At 37.9% G+C, this 16,845-nt stretch overlaps 1 protein-coding gene across 1 annotated transcript; it reads right to left on the reverse strand.

Annotated features, from left to right (window-relative positions):
• Window positions 1-630: 630 nt before the first annotated feature.
• Window positions 631-16,006, reverse strand: rec8b (REC8 meiotic recombination protein b; the record flags this gene model as incomplete). Its single annotated transcript, XM_079259613.1, has 18 exons — window positions 631-722; window positions 887-990; window positions 4,581-4,682; window positions 4,750-4,828; window positions 4,917-4,956; window positions 5,055-5,206; window positions 5,663-5,738; window positions 5,932-6,072; window positions 8,762-8,954; window positions 9,145-9,205; window positions 9,646-9,727; window positions 10,405-10,472; window positions 11,432-11,507; window positions 12,889-13,006; window positions 14,260-14,335; window positions 14,920-15,062; window positions 15,730-15,798; window positions 15,951-16,006. 18 exons carry the CDS (start codon window positions 16,004-16,006, stop codon window positions 631-633), a joined length of 1,728 nt encoding a protein of 575 aa, XP_079115739.1.
• Window positions 16,007-16,845: the final 839 nt, after the last annotated feature.

Below are 16,845 nucleotides of genomic sequence, written 5' to 3' on the forward strand. Positions count from 1 at the left end.
AGGCATGAGGTCAGACTGAAGTTTTCTGCCAGTGAGGCACAACCTGGTCAAGTTGGAGGCAGATGAACTTCTACATGTTCTGCTCACATCAGACGCATGTCCATGTGTTTCTGCACAATAAACACAACTTGAGGTGTAAAATAAGATTTATTTCTCTGCATTTTAATCCAGAACATCATGTAGCGTTACTGTGAAACTAAAGGTCAGTTTTGACTGGAGAAAAGTGTGAAGTATTGGAAGGAATAACAACCATCCAACAGATGTATTGATGAGTATCAAAATCCATTCAGAACATTTCTGAACCACAAGGTATGTAGTTCAGATAACGGTTTAAAAATGCAAACAAATACAGCACGTTAACTCTGTAAAAACATGACCATATGCTCAAGTTAAAACCACTTTAAAAAGTTTTTAAAAACCTTTAAATAGTTTAAAAAGTGAGGCAAAACTGAGTAACTTTCCTGAATGATTTAAAAGAAAATGCATAAAAACCTCGGAATTCCTTTTATAAAAACTATTAAAAAACCGACAGGATTGAATTCATTTTGAAAGATTACATTTTTTTTTAAAAAAATGCAGCAACACTAAACTGCAACGCTTTAGGAACCGAGAGTGAGACAGTAGCTGTGATCAGTCAGCCGTTCGGATCGCTGCTGGCTTTATGGTGATGATGTTGTACGGCTCCGTCTGACAGACGCTCACCTGTCTAGTGGACAGCAGCTCTGTGGAGGGAAAACATCACAGATCAACACAATGTTTCATAGAGTAGAAAAACATATTACATCATCCAAACTCTAATTTGTCAATGTAAAAACGAATATCCAGGCCATCGCTGCTGCTCAGCGACCAACGGGAACATTATGTGTTCACAGCAGCTTTTCCTCACCAAGCAGTTTGTTCAGTGTGAAAGCTGCAGTGGAGCGGTCGGCCTCTGGGGGCAGCAGAGAGTCAAAGGTGACCTTGCCAAGCCTCTGCAGGGAGGGGATCCAGCTGCAAACGACAAGTGGTGTGAGCAGAGCAAGTAGGCTTGAATCTGCAGGCATTCAGAGGCTTTTTATGAATATAAAGACAAAATAATCTCAAACTTCAAATCTTTGTTTTAACAATCTCGCAAACCACCACTCTAACATCCTGAATAAAACATCATGCTTGTAATAAAACATGTTTACTGACTGTATGTGCCAACTAGGACTGGCCAGTGTTACATATTCACACAGGATCTACACACGAGTCGTAAAATGATTCAGTTTAGTAGGGAAACGTGGCTCATCCTGCAGGTCTGCTTGGTATTTTGAATTTCAAAGCAACGACTCAGAAAGTAGGTCAGCTTGCAACACGGGAAAACAAAGAGCACATTGTCACACCTTGAACATCACATCAGCCTTTGTGATGCATGTTGAACATCATCTGATCCAGTTGTTTGGAAAGGCATCACGCTATAAGACTAATGTAGCCACAAAATTGTGACATTAGTAAGACTTAGAAAAAGATGGCTCATTCCAAAAATAAGCATTTCTCTCTCAAGAACGTGCAAACTTGTTGTCAGAGATGAGATATTACAGGTTACAGCCTGTAATGGTCTTTTCTATTGCTGGCATGTTCAGTAGGCTGAAGCTGATGGGGACAATAAACACACTTCTTAGGTCAGTCGGGATGCAAGTTAAATTTTCTTTGGGGCTGACCAAGGCAACCGAAGTATTTCATAACCTCAAAACTATAAATGCAGACGTCTACAGGCATAAGCAAAGAAGGATCAATGCTCGTAAAATAACACAAATTATCACCAGAGAAATAGAATATGTTTCTGATGGCATACTGACATTTATTCTGTATGTTCCTGGAACATCCAGAGGCTGAGAAACCACACTTCCAGCCTGGAACGAGTTTCACACACTGCTTCACATATCAGCTGCTGGACATCAACACACTGTTATGGATGCGAACAGTTGCTGATTCGGCAACGAAACAAGACAGTATTGGTGGAAGGGATAAGAATCAGTTTCAGACCTTTTACTGGCTGAAGAGAGTTCGGAGCAGAGGTAGGATGCCAACATGGATGGGACATCAGTCGTTAAGAGGCGCCTCAGTGAAAACAGCCACATTTTAAAAGTGCACCGTGAACTTCAAGGTTCATTTAGTGTCATTTAATATCTAAAACATAATATTTCTTAGTGTCGAGCGCCTAAGTTGTAGGTTGGGAAGAGAAGAGGAGAATGAATAGTTCATCATGATGTTTGATGCTCTGGATCTGCATCTGCTGACATAAATATCCTCTGAAGGAAAGCTGCATTTAATCATGTTTTGAGCAGCATTGACCCCTCCTGGCAGTGTCGTCCTGCCAACCTTTGAGCAGTTGCCATGGCAAACTTGGGACGCCCTCTTCAGCACATCCTGCTTCAGCTTCCTGAGATGAGCGTTTTGACAATACTGGCTGCGTCTGTGGCCCGTTATCAAAACTAAATGACTTCTCTGTGTTCCAATACAATACATATATAACAGAATATTATTTATTAATATTTCTATAGAAAGCGAAAAATAAAAATTTGAAAGGCTGCAAAGATTAAAAAAAAAGAAAAGCTGCACTGTAAATATCAAGAAGTAATTTATTGTCTGCTGTTTCAGCTGCAGATGAAACTTACAAGACTCTTTAATTTCACACTCTACTGGAAACCACTGAGCTGGAGTCTCCTGAACTCGATAAAGGGCATTACTGATGCAGTGCAGTGCAGACAAACATGCTTCTTGCATCTTGCTGCTTTACATTGGGGTGTGTACAGTCTGTAGAACGCCTGGTGTTAACCCTTTCATGCAAGACTTTTTTGGTTTTACATACAGACAAGTACAGTGATCCTTTTTTTGTCTTTTAATAATATTTTTCTTTTTTTTTATTTCTATGTATTTTATAAAAAAAAAAATACTTATATGTTGTATTGTTTGTATGATATAAATATTTTATGAAATATAGCTGTGTTTTCCTATTTATCACTGAGCCAAAATAGATCATTACAACTTATGTGTATATACTGTATTTCTTGTCCAAAACAACAGTCACAACCTGGATTTAACTCAACAAACTGGTACAAACTTCCCATTGTACAATTACTGCAAGACTGATGTGACGGGTAGTTTCTCATTTCTTAAACAAACGAGTCAGAAGATGCATCATGTGGTTGTGGAAAAGATGTTTCAGGAGGGTCAAATTATGTCAACAACCCCAAAAAACATCCAGGAAGGTGCTGAAAATACTGAAATTAGGTTAAGAACTTTCCAATGCATTATTTAAAACAGCAAGTTTAGTGAGGAAATATCACCTTCCAGGAAGAAATGCAAAGAGCAAAAGAGATCCTGATTGGTGATCACGCAAACATTTATGGAAATCAGTTAAAAGAAAAACAATAGTAGAACTCAGGACTAGGTTTAATAGTGCAAGTCAACAACATGAAGAGAACTCAAGGGATTGAAGCCTGACAGCTGTGTAACCAGAAGAAAACCAATAACCGGCGATGCCAACTGGAAAAAAGGCTTCAGTTTGCTAGAAAGCATAAAGATTAGATTCTGGAAGAAGGTCTCAGGAAAAAGGTCACGTGGCCTTATGAGTCCAGATTGATCCTGTTCCGAAGAGATGGGAGCATCAGGGTGAAGAGGGACAGATGAAGCCATCATGCCCACTTTACAAGTGGGTCTGTCTGGGTTTGCTGCAGCTGGTCAGTTTGTTATGATTACCAAAACCAGTTTGTGAGAGCAAAAGTCAGAGTGATGGTCAGCAGAAACAGGAGCCCCACATGGGACTGAATTCTCACCATCTCACTTCAAACTGCACACCTCAGACTCCTAATACAACTCTGAGTCATCTGCAGGAATACTCTGATTACTGTACAGTTGAGGGGTATGTCAGTGACGGACACGAAGCTGATTTGAAAGACTGTCCAAGATGAGGTGATTGTTTCAGCACCAACAAAACAATAAAGACGAGTGTTGACTCCAGGAGGAGTAAACTAAGTACTGGCTGCATACTGGGAGAAGAAGTGGAAGTGGTGGAGTCAGCTACACAACAGACTGGACTGAAAAAGCAACACAGTTGTCTACAAGGGACAGGGACAAAGTAGAACCCACTTCTTAATGAAGCACTAAGATGTTGCATATGTTTTGTTGTGGAAAGTGCAATCAGCTGTGCAGCCATCTGCAGGAGCAGCAGCGTCACAGCCAGAGACTGAACACAGTGATGGAGAAGGCTGGTTCTGTGCTGATTGTCCTGAGAAGAATGCTGCACAAGCTGCTGGAGGCAACGGATGATTCTTCGCATATTCTACATGAAATAGAGGAAACAGCGGCGTGTTTTCAGCCTGAGACTTCGTCAAGTCCAGTGCAAGACAGAAAGAAACCAGCGATCATCTCTGCCAGCAGCGATCGCCCTCCTGAACAAGGCGATACTTTCTTCTAATTAATTATTATTGCTGTTTTTATTTACATGGTTTTTATTTGTTCATCCCTCTGGGATGAATAAAGTAGTTTATACTTCATTCCATTTCTGTGTGTGTACATTAGCATATATTATGCATGTGCACTGTAGCATTATGTACCTCAGCATATTCCAGTCCTCTGTGTCAGTTTGAGCTTCGGGCATCTCCATGTTTTCTTCAGCTATAGGCGCCATCGCTGGCTGGACCTCCTCATGTGGAGACCTTTGCAGACACGCTCACATTCAGCAACGTGTTTCTCATCCTGTCTATCTATCCAGCTGAGACTCACCATCTGCTGCTGAGGGGGGTGATTGCATCGTTTCCAGATTTATCTCGCTTAGACATGTCTAGGATAACGTCTGACACAGCTGCTCACACATGTAAACACACAATGATTTCAGGAAATTATGGATGTGATTTGTTGTTTTGTTTGGGTTAAAACGATGGAGGACTTACACAAACTCTCTACAGGCTGCAGCTCTGATTCGCTGGATGTCTGAGGAGAAAGTCGTACAGATTTGATCAACTACCTCGACTTAAAATCATCCGTACAACCGGCTAAAATCTCCTCCACTCTGCAAACATCTGACCAACCTTGCGAGAGTGTCTCCTTTTCTTCTCCTTCCTCAGTATTTCCATGTCCTGCATCAACTCCCCCTCTGCTCTCTGCTCGTCTCCACTTCCAGGCAGAGGAGTGAGTGAGGCCTGTTGTTTCCATAGCGACAGGAGGTCATCATGAAGGAGAGCTGCAAAGGAGGTCAAAAGGCAGAGTTACCGAGGTGACAGGTTATAAATGGAGCGTGCATCTGCCTCAGAGGTTAGCAGAGTTATCTTTAAGACAAGTTTCGTTTAGAGTATCAGCTGCTAAAATGATTCACATTGATTAATATGCAAATTCGCCATAGACTTTTTTCAGAGGACATTTTCTCTTGCCATTGCAGAAACGAAACACTCAGGTGAAGCTAAGTTATGTTTCTTGATAAAACAGCTCATCTAAATGGAAAGCAGTAGCTTTGTGCTGTTCCTGATAAGACAAGGTAAAATATATGCTACAAAATCTATCTGAAATGCAGGAGAAATTATTTATTTAATCATAACATTTACCAGTTATGCATTTATTTACTACTTTTTAATTGAAGCATCATTAGAAATGAAACTGCAGATTTGATGCTGTTAAATCTGCTGAATAGTTTTGTACTTACATCCACATGGGGTGCTGAAGAGCTGCGCAGGGGTTGCACGCCTGGTTGCTGAATATAAGTCCAGCATCACGTCAGACTGCCAGAAACATGGACATAAAAACATGGTGGTGAAGATACAAACAGTTTTTAGGCGGTAAAAGAAAATAATGACTAAATAGCAAATTAATAAAACAGTCAAGACTTGTTTTTTCGAAGAAATCATCGAAGAAACTAAATCTGCTACCAACGAACAGTGACAAAAGTGTGCAAACGATGCTGATGTTATCTACCAGCTGCTGCGTCTCAGTTAGTGGATTTTCAATCTGCTCCAGCATTGCACGGTCGGATATCTGGACCTCAGGGTCTGCAAAGATGAGCTGACGCCCGCGTCCTTTGGCACGCTTTCTCAGAGGAGGAGCCCCCACCTGCAGCTGATGGCAAACGTACAACTACATAACACCGCCAAACTGGTAAATTCACATTCACTGACAGAGACAGATGGGTGAACATGAAAAGATCATGTCAGGTATGTATGACAGATGGCAGATGAGATGTCTTATAAAAAAAAGAAACTGCAAACGATCAAACATCTAGTTGCTGGCTACTTTTTTGGTCTAATTCCCATTACATAGTGAGACACCCTTCTACACTGTTCTCTGTAGTTTGACATTTACAGACTACGCTTTACAAGGTGCAAACTTTATGTTTTGTTTACTTATTGCTGTTTAACTGTTATAAACTTAAGTTTAGTGGATATTTTTTAAAGTAGATATTTCAAAACAACATTTAAGTAATAAACTGGAGAGGTAATATATGTAGGAATGATGAGGTGTCCTCAGAAGGTATTAGTAGCAGCTGGTATGTAGTAAAGCTCGCCCAGCATCAGTCTGTAGCTCAGGAAGACGAGCAGTCGTCTGTCAGCCAGCGAGTCGGTGGATCGATTTCATGCTTCCCCTGACTACATGCTGACGTGTCCTTGGGAAAGACATTGAACATCCCGATGTATCTACTGGAGTACCAATATGAGTGATAGTGAAAGCACTTACTATGTAACAATAGAAGTGCAATGAGTGTGTGTGAAAGTAATACTTAGTGTAAACATGTGACTAGAAAAGTGCTGAATAAGTAAATTTACCATGTCTCACCTGGGCCTGAAGGATTCTGAAATAAACATCCTATTGCAATTTCTCTGAAACTATTGCAATTTGGTTTGAGATTTAATCTTTTAAATTCCAACTTCTGTCCACTGTTCACAGAAATATATTTATAACATCAGATGGAGAATTATCAGATGAGATAACCTCAAAATATAAAATATTCTATGTTCTTGCAAGGATGCTGACATGAACAGATTCATTTACCGACTGCAAGATGCAAACTGTGGCCAAAACAGCGAAGCCTGAAGGTTACATTTCCTGTAAAACTGGTATACACTTCATTCTTTAAGAAACGATGAAACATTCTGATGTTATTTATCTTATTTACACCACAGCACATCATTTCTCTATACAGGATTGCTGTATTCCACATGTAGTTCCACCCTGATACTCTTACACATGGCTACTAGGCACACTTGCAACAGAGGACGCATGTAGGAAACTATGGTGCTTCAGCCACCTAAAAATCAGTGATTTTTAAACTCTCCCAGGGACGTGGAGATGGAAACACTGAGACTAACATGTCCACTGCGGCGATGTAGCTGGACAGGTTGAATCTGAAGCATTTCCTGAGTTGTATTATGGCTTAAAATTGATCCAAAATTCTCTGTAGGTTTTATTGACATTAACACGTCATCTGAAATCTGAACTCTAAGAATATTTAACCCTTTTATGCATAGCAGCCCTGTAGTGGACACCAATTTACAAGCTTTTTTCTTGCATATTCATGAATGAGGATGGTATTTTTGTAAATTCGTAAAGATTTTTATTCTTTTATTATTATTATTGTGACAGAGGATGTGAAAATAGCTCTTTTTAGAGCGTATTGTACTCCTTTTTATGCTGCTCATTTAAGGTGCAATACTAGAAAAGCTAAAATGAAAAAGCTTCAGGTGGCATTTCATGATGCTTTTAGAATATTGTTACTTCCAAGATGGACGAGTGCAAGTCAGATGCTTGTCTCAAATTACGTTCCTACCTTTCATGCTGTGTTGAGGAATTTCATGTACAGATTTATGAGTCAATTAAGGGAGTCAAAAAATGTAATTGTAATGGTTATGACTGAGCCAAAATTAGGTGACACAAGGTATTTCTCCTGTTTTTGGAAATACTGGAATGAATGTCTCTATGGACGTTTTTATCATTATTATGCATGTATACATAGGCTATATGTCTTCTATTTCTCTTCTTTTATCATTAATTGCTGATATGAACCGATGTGTCTGGAATAAAGATTATCATTATGATTATTTGTCAGAAAGACAGAAGATTACTTTAGAGTTTTGCCATGTAACATGGGATTGGGGTATGTTCAGTATGTGTGTGTGTGAATGATTATGTGTCTAATTGTTTTACTTGTTATTTTAATATATGTAAAGCACTTTGGCTACTTTATGTATGAAAGGTGCTTTATAAATAAACTTTGATTTGATAAATAAACCACTTCAGTGGATGTTAGTGAGTCATCCATGATATATGATAATATATGATATAACTGAACATAATGTAAATACACAGGTTTGCCTTTGCGATAGATATTTAATAAAATACATTGAAATAAATCATAAATCATGATAAATTATGAATATCACTAATAAACAAAAAAAGTAGAATTGCATATGTCTGTAGAGGTAAAATACTGAATTTAAAAAATGTTGCATTGTTTTTAATTAATTCATGCATGAAAGGGTTAAAGATACTCCACTCAGTAATTTCACATGTATGACTGTTTTCAGTATTCTGTGTTTTGCATCACAGCATTTCAGTCATTTAGGGAAAACAAGTCCATGCTGAAGTGTTGCTGCCACGTGGTGTTTAAATGACCAACACATAACGAAGCGAGTGGATTTGTAAAACCTTGCAGGTTTGAGTCTGGATCAGACACAGTTTAACATGAAAACAAATGAATCATTCACAGTTTCCTACATGCAATTTAAAAACAAGAGTTCATCCCTGGCCTCACCTCTTCATTGAGACTTCCTGCTGGTTCATCCTGCAGCCTCGCAGATACCCCACAGGGAGGACTTGGCATTACTACATGCGGAGGTGTCGTCTCAGAGGGAGCAGCAGCCACAGAAACCTCCACAGGCAGACCTGTCTGCTCATCCAACAGCCACACACTGTCCCGCTCTGTCCCAACTACTGTCTCTTTCAGCCTGGACACAAAAACACGCTCCACTGAATAAGTTCATCTCTCTAGTACCAAGATTGGAGCCACATATTTGTGATATACGGTGTGATTTTTTTAAATAACTTTTTCTTTTGGCAGTGCTTCACTTAGAAATATGACCACTAACAGCACTCCGATCATGCTCTCATATTTTGTCCGTTGTAAAGGAGACTTACTGGTCAATGGAGGAAATGATTCCCTGCTCTCTGGTCCCCTCTGGTGTCGGCTGTCCCTCTGCTAAATTTTAAGGCATATGTAGGAATTGCAAAGAGAAAGAAACAAAACAAAACTGAGCGTATTAGATAAACGCCTAAGTGAAAAACTTTATGCTTTCAGTTCAAGGCTACTTTGCAAACCAAACCACGCAGCTCTCTTCCTGCTTTTTCATGCAACAATTAGACGCTGAAAAACAATTTTGTCCAACAAAACACAACGTAATCATACTAGGACTTTCCCAATATGAGTCAAACTCATCTTTGACTTTATCTATTCAGAGTTTTGTTAAATTTCTTGCACCGGTGATGATAATGCAGAGAGAATCTGTAACATTTATATTTATTAGAAAACAAACAAAATAAACATTTAATGAAAAAGATATACATGTCGTAGAGGGACATCTTCACTCTGATGTCTCATTAAAGCAGACGGATAAATATCTATAACAGAAAGTCACACACCTCTCCAGAACTGGTCTGGTTGATCCATCAGCAACTCAATGTCTCTGACTGTGGCTTCAGGAAGGTCTTCTCCCACAAAATTCTGACAGGGAGAGTCAGAGCATGAGTAATGACATGAGGACAAAATGCAGGACTGAGGCAACAGGGGAATGACGTATACAAATAGAGGCAATATGTTTTGGTTAGTTCTGTGTCCATGGGGATGAATAAAGTCAGGGGGCAAAAACAGACGTGTGGATATCAGTAGATGTTTACTGCAAAGCAAAAATAAAGCGACGGGACAGGCAGGCAGGGGCAGAGGCCAGCGGAGATGTGAACAACATGTCTCTGTGGACGCAGACTGATATAATTAAGTCAGATCTTATCAAGCCAAAATGGACTTCATCAGCTGACGATGCTTCAGGAGGAACATCTGTCTGTCCCCGAGTGACAGAATGAGGAGGATGATGGTGGGTGAAGATACCAATGGTCTTCCATTCAAATAAAATGGAGAAACATGGCTTTACTTACTAGAACAATTAGAGGAAATTTATATACTTTAAGTTTATAAATGTACCAGACAGCATACATTCAGATTTTCAAGCAGCTTCTTCATTACATAGTGTGAAGAGAAGCGTGAAGGCCGAGCAAGCATTAATGTGTGGCAGAGATGTTGTGTGCACACGATCCACATCGCAGCTCTGATTCAACAGGACATGTGTGGCATCTGAAAATGATGACAGGGATGGTTCCTGTACCTGAACTCTGAGAGAGACTTACCTCAGCAGTGTTGATGCCAAACGCCTCCTTCTCTTTCAGGTTGATGGGCGCTGGAGATGAACTGAACCCTGATTTAAGACAACAAGACAAATCAGGACCAAAACATGTTCTAGGTACAGGAAGGATGAGAGACCAGCATAGATTAAATTATAATGAATTATTTTTCTTTTTATCTACAAGCAGGTTAAGTCATGCAAGAAAGCATGATTACAAGTCACTTCCCCTTCAGATTAAACCACCTCTTAATAGCACATTTTTTATATGGCAACACTAAGAAGTACATCTGTATTTTCAGCTGGGCTTTCCTTTGTGCTGGTTGAGCTTTTAAAAATTAAATTAGAAAAGTTAGCAATTAAAGAAAAACTTCTATGATATAAAAGTAAACTAAAATATAATACCAGAGAAATAAAATCCTTATAAACTGAAAATATAAATTAAAATACTAGATACAGAATGAACAAATACAAAGCATAAAATATGAAACAAGAATTAAATTGTGTAAAATTAAAAGTGCAAAAAAAAATTATTCAACAAAAAAAACCTAAAATAATATTAGCATAATAGTTATACTTATACTATATAAAATAAAATAAAATAATATAAAATTCTAGGCTAACTAGTAAATTAAACCTGCAATTTAGCCAAAATCAATTCGTCCAAGTTAAAATTAGAGCAGTATATGTAGTCATGAACACTGAAAATGTTCAGGAGAACATCTAATAAATCAGCATATATGTTTGCTTATTATCACATCTTTCAGAGCTTAAATAAACTGGAAGGGAAGGGAAAATTCTGCCAGAAGTCTGACGCAAATTCTGCCCACATTTGCATTTGCACATATAGGACACCTCCAGAACATGTAAGGACTCCCATGCAAGTCTTAAAATGGCTTTTCTAAGTGTATGTTTCTGTACAACATTGATTTTAAAATATATACACAAAAATCAGACCACAAATATTTCAAACAAGTATTAAACTTTCTCAAAAATGACACACATTGTTTGAAAAATTAAGAAATTAGTCTCACCCTTTTCGTCAAGTGGGATGTGGGGACTGGACACCGAGGAATGCTGCAAATCCGTCTCTGCAGTCACAAGCTTTATCTGTAGATAAATATTACAAACATGAAAAACACAATTCAGAAGCAGTTAAGTTATTGGATGATTATGATCAGAAAGTTTAAAGAAACAAAACAACTAAACACACTAAACGTTTCTTTATGACAACAGTGTGCTTCTAAGAAAATCAGCCTCATGTGTCCAGACTTCCGAAGGTGAATATTTTTATGTAATATTTCACTCTCGCTACATGAATTGGTTTTTGTCTGGATGCAGATCATTAATCCTTTAATAAGCGCCCCGAGCTGTGGTGGTGTATTTTTTTGTTTGTTTTAAAGTCCCAGAAGAGAGGTCTCTCACAGCTCTTGTGGATAAAACAGATACAGTTAATATGTAATATTATAATCTCAGAAAAGCATTGATACCTTGGTTGATTCCAGTAGCATAGCATTGATACCATGTTTCAGTACTACTGCGGATGCTGATCCATCACATGCAGTAAGTAGTACTAAAATATGAAATATCCAACATTTTGTACAAGATCTTATATTAAAAAATACATAAAAATGGCCAAGGGACATTCCCTGTCAGTTAAGGGGTTAAAAAAGCAACAGTAATTGTTCTCAGATGATCATTCAGCATTTTCTGCACACAATTTCTCATGTGCAGCTGATCTGTACTATTAAAAGCAATTAGTGGATTTATAACAGAGTCCAGAAAAGAACATTTCTATTCACAGAAATGAATAAAAATAATGACAAAAGTATACACAGTATAGTTTATCTTACAGTTTGAGTTTCCAAGATTGTACTACGGATATTTTAGTACATTACTACGTCTGCTCTATATTGTCTTTGTTATGTAACAAATGAAGTCATGCAGTTTTTTTTTCCAGTCATGCAGCTTTTTCCAGAGAGATTACCAGAAGGTCAAAGTCCAACCATGTCTGTCAGCTTTATGGAAAACAAAATGAGTAATAGTTGGTTATCTACAGTGACTTCCTCTGGGACAATCGAAGGAGTGGATGTGTGGGAGTGACCAACACTCATGTGCATTGTGCCATAAAGCCATGAGTCAGATATTACAGGTTTGTCCTATACAATACCTGTAAAACAAAAACTAAATATTCATACTGCTGTTATAAACAGTCCCCAATGGTTTGTGCTAAATGTGGTCTGAGTAACTCAGTTATTCCGGGGTAATTTAATTTTTTTTTTTTTAATCAAATAGCCGATGTTTTCAACTCCAGATGTTTATCAATGTAAAAATGGCGAAATAGTTATGTTGACTGCTGCTCTTGATACAAAATGCTGATTTATGTGATCATAATGAGTATTTAATATGAAGAACAGGCATCTGTGTACAACTCGCGTCATTAAGTCTGTTATCACATGGCTGAATAGATGCGAGTGTGTATGAGATGAACCTGGGGTATTTTATAGGGGGTGGGTAGCTGGTGAGACTCCATGAGACCAAAGAAGGGGTCCTGAGCTCCTTCAGCTTCTTCCATCATCAGCAGGTTGTCAGGAACATCCAGGGCCATCCTGTCAGACGAAAAGGCACCAGTGATATCCCTCAACATGACCAACATGGTCTGATGAGAACTGTGTGTTCTTTTTGGATAATGATAATTTTTACTTCATTATTTATGATTGGGAAATTACTCTTTTTATCCATCATCTCCAAACTTACTAGACAGCTGTGGGTTGCCATGATTTGACACCACAGAGCAACTGGGGGTTAAAGGGTGTTTTTCAAGGACTCAGAGTGGTTCCCATCTATCAGTACACTTGAGACATGAACCCACGTTATCCAGACCAAAACCCACTTCCCTAACTACTAACTTACCAATCCTCCATATATATTTACTGGCTGAAATCACATCTGTGTATATTTTTAAGCTTGTAAATGAAGATTTGTCTCCCTGTGAAATAAATTGTGCTTACGTAGGAAAAGAAATTAAATTAAGACATTGTCCTGAAGGATTATTGTTGTCATGGCTACTGCAACAAAGCTGATTTCAGCTTTTTTCAGCAGTTAAATCTAATGTATAAGGACTTGTGTTAACACTAAGATTATTTTGTGACCTTCAACCTTAGAAGATATACTTGATCTCTTCTTCAATATAAGAATACTAACAAGTTTTAATACCTTAACCCGTACAGATATCTTTAATTTCTGCAGCCTTTAATATTATTACTGTCCAGTGAAGAAACTGAATTGACTTCTGTCATCTGTCCTCTGCCATGATGTTTGAGACGTGATCAGTTTGTCATTGTCCAATCAGTTTTATAAATAGCAAAAACAGGCCAAAATTCATACTTGCATCATAAGAAATTCATGCAGCGTGGGAAATGTGTGCAACTTTGCGTTACTTTTTTTTTCAGATTTATGTCCCAGAGTGACAAAACTTCATTTATGGCTACGACCTCTAGAATAATTTGTGAATGCTGGTTTACAAGCGAATGGGTGTAATTTACTCCAATACTTATATTTGCTGAGTTGGTTATCTATATAATGAAATATCACTGGAATAAAAATGAACATGGAGCAAATTTAGAGTGGAAAATGTGAAACGATCTCTAACAGATACGGCAGCTCATACAATGCTGCCACTTCATAATATGTCTCATCAAACATTTATAAAGCTGTTCACTTGAGTCTACTACTTTATAAAAACCTGATCTCTACTGCATTCTTTCAATCACTCACTAAGGTTCCAGCAAAAACCTTTCATTCAGTTATACAAATATAGACGCCCCAAGGTACCATTGTGTATCTGTGTGTGTGTGTAGACCTGTCAGATTCTTCCATGTCGATAAGTACGGCTCCTTTAGAGCGCAGCAGGCGATCAATAGTTTGTTGGACCTCCTCTAGAGAACAGAAAATGGGTTCAAAGTTTTCACTAGCAGCTCTGAGAAATGCTGATAGATAGAATGAAACACAGCTCTGCATAATAAACACCGTCTGGTTGGCTGGCTTCTTCCACCACTGATCATTTTGCACTGTGTTTCACAGTTTTCTTCAACCCTGACAGCAGTGTGATTGTGAAGCGGCTTGATGGAGTATCAGTATCAGGGTGTAACTGAAACCTTGATGAATCAAGACTGTCGAGCTGTTTGGTGATACTGCTTTCATCAGCTCAATATTGGCTTCCAAATCACACTGCATGAGGATGTGCTGGAAATCAAGGCCTGGGATTTTAGCGCTGCTTTAGTTTTACAGCAAAACAGGAGATTTACAATTCATAATAATTGATGGCATGGTACACTTGCACATCACAAAAAAGCAGAGTCTGCAATTCCCCATCTGCAGTATCCCCTCATTTTATTTCAGTTTTCATCTGTCTTTTCTTGCAGTAAGCTATAGTATATTTTATCTAGACCACGCAGACGACAGCCATCAGAATTTTCCGTTTCTGATCCTCAGATTGAAGAATATTCCCCTTTTATCTCACCGAGCAGGATGACACACTGCTTGTGGTAGACCACAACCACTCCATATTGTAGCTGGGATGACAGATAGAGAGAGAAGCGAGGCCGGGGTTGGTTCGGCTGCAGTGAAGGAACCTGCGCAGTCACATAGTCCAAAATGTCCCTGCTGTAAACATTACAAAAATGGAGTTAGGGAATTTGATTAAGCACACAAGTATCTTTTTGTCTATTTGGACTGCTGTATGTAACATAGCATACTGTTTCTTGTTCTGAGGATTCATTTTTATAGGTAATGCAAATGTGGCTGAGCTACAAATAAATTGCTCTTTTGGGATTAATAAAGGTTGCCTTGAATCTTAAAATACTGTGACCTGTTAATGTTCTTCCAGACAACATATTTTAAGTTTGATGTGTTCAGCTGAGGATGTTAGCTTGGATCAGCTGTTCATCTAAACTATGTTGGCACAATCTACAAGAATCACAGTCCGTCTTCGCTTGAGTCGTAAATGATGATTGAATTATGCCTTTTCATATGATTTTGGTGCCTAAAATGGTAAATTAAATAAAGTAGAAAGCTTCTTGGAAAATGTTCATATTCATCAGCAGAACTGCAGTGAAAAGGCTATAAACTGTAATTTTTTAAGATTAAACTTGCCTGTGCTACTGTACCAGCAGGTCCTAGTATAGAAGTATATATATCTATGTAACATCAGAAGAGACAGAGACACATTTTGAAACAAATAAACAGTGAAATAAATAAAGTTTAACAGGTGTATCTTGGTTAAAACACACACTTGAATCAAATAGGTTTAAGTTAAAATGGCCATTCTTACCAAGTTCGCTTTACATTGACTCTGAGAAACTCTCTGCGAGTGACACGAATACCTCTGGTGGCTGCTAACCTAGAAAATAAAACTCATTTATAAAACTTACAAATCAACTTTAAGATAATTTAAAGTTAAATTAATTAGCCAAAGGCTAGCTAACATTAGCAACATTGTAGGAATAGAATATTTGTCATTAAAAGCTAACAAGCTAGCATTTTCAAACTCACCAAACGGTAGAAAAACACCCTGTGTGGCGTTGGAGAACATTTGGATAGTAAAACATTTTGTTTTAAATGTATTTATCACGAAATTCAGCCTTAAATCTGGAGTACTGGTGGAGGTACAACGGAGATTTCCCGCGTAAAATCACAGTTGACCAATCAGAATGCGAGAATGATATTTGAACGGAAACGCTGATGATGTATTTAAATACTGCAGGAAATTTCTTATCGTGAGATGTTTACTGGTCCTTTTTTGCATGTTTGGGCTAGATTATGAATGAGTGAATAATCGTATAATCGTACTCCATATTCATTACACTGTGTTAAACTGATATTTATTATTTGAAAGTAAAATGACCACAAAATGAGTAATTATTATGGATCTAGGAATTTAAGTCCTAAAAAGTTATGTCTGGTGGAACATGTCCGTGCCATGTACCGTTGTGCTCATATTTATTCATACCCTTTCATTAAATAAGGAAGAAAAAAAAACAGCCGCCTGTAAAATAAGCTGAAATTGACTAAAGTAATAATAAATTAAAAAAAATTATGAAAATCATCACATTATTTTCTAATTCTGGTTCAATAGAAATAATTTTTTTTTAAAAAAAGCAAACAAATAAGATAATTTAAAACATATTACATCACTCATAAACTAATATTTTGTTGAACAATCCTCTAATGTTTCCGCTACAGTCAGGTGTTTTCTGTTCCTCTCAGTCAGACTTCTGCACCTGTTGACAGGTATTTTGTCCCACTGTTCAACAGAAAAGTGCTCTAATTTGTTCAGGACCAATTTGTTTGTTTGGGTTTTTTTCTTTCTTTCTTCAACTCAATTAAATGAAAAAAATTGTGTCTTATATTACTAAATTATATTTTTGCAAATTTTTAGTTATTGTTC

The sequence above is a fragment of the Telmatherina bonti genome (genome assembly GCF_933228915.1).
Source record: "Telmatherina bonti genome assembly, chromosome: 20".
Classification (NCBI taxonomy): Eukaryota; Metazoa; Chordata; class Actinopteri; order Atheriniformes; family Telmatherinidae; genus Telmatherina; species Telmatherina bonti.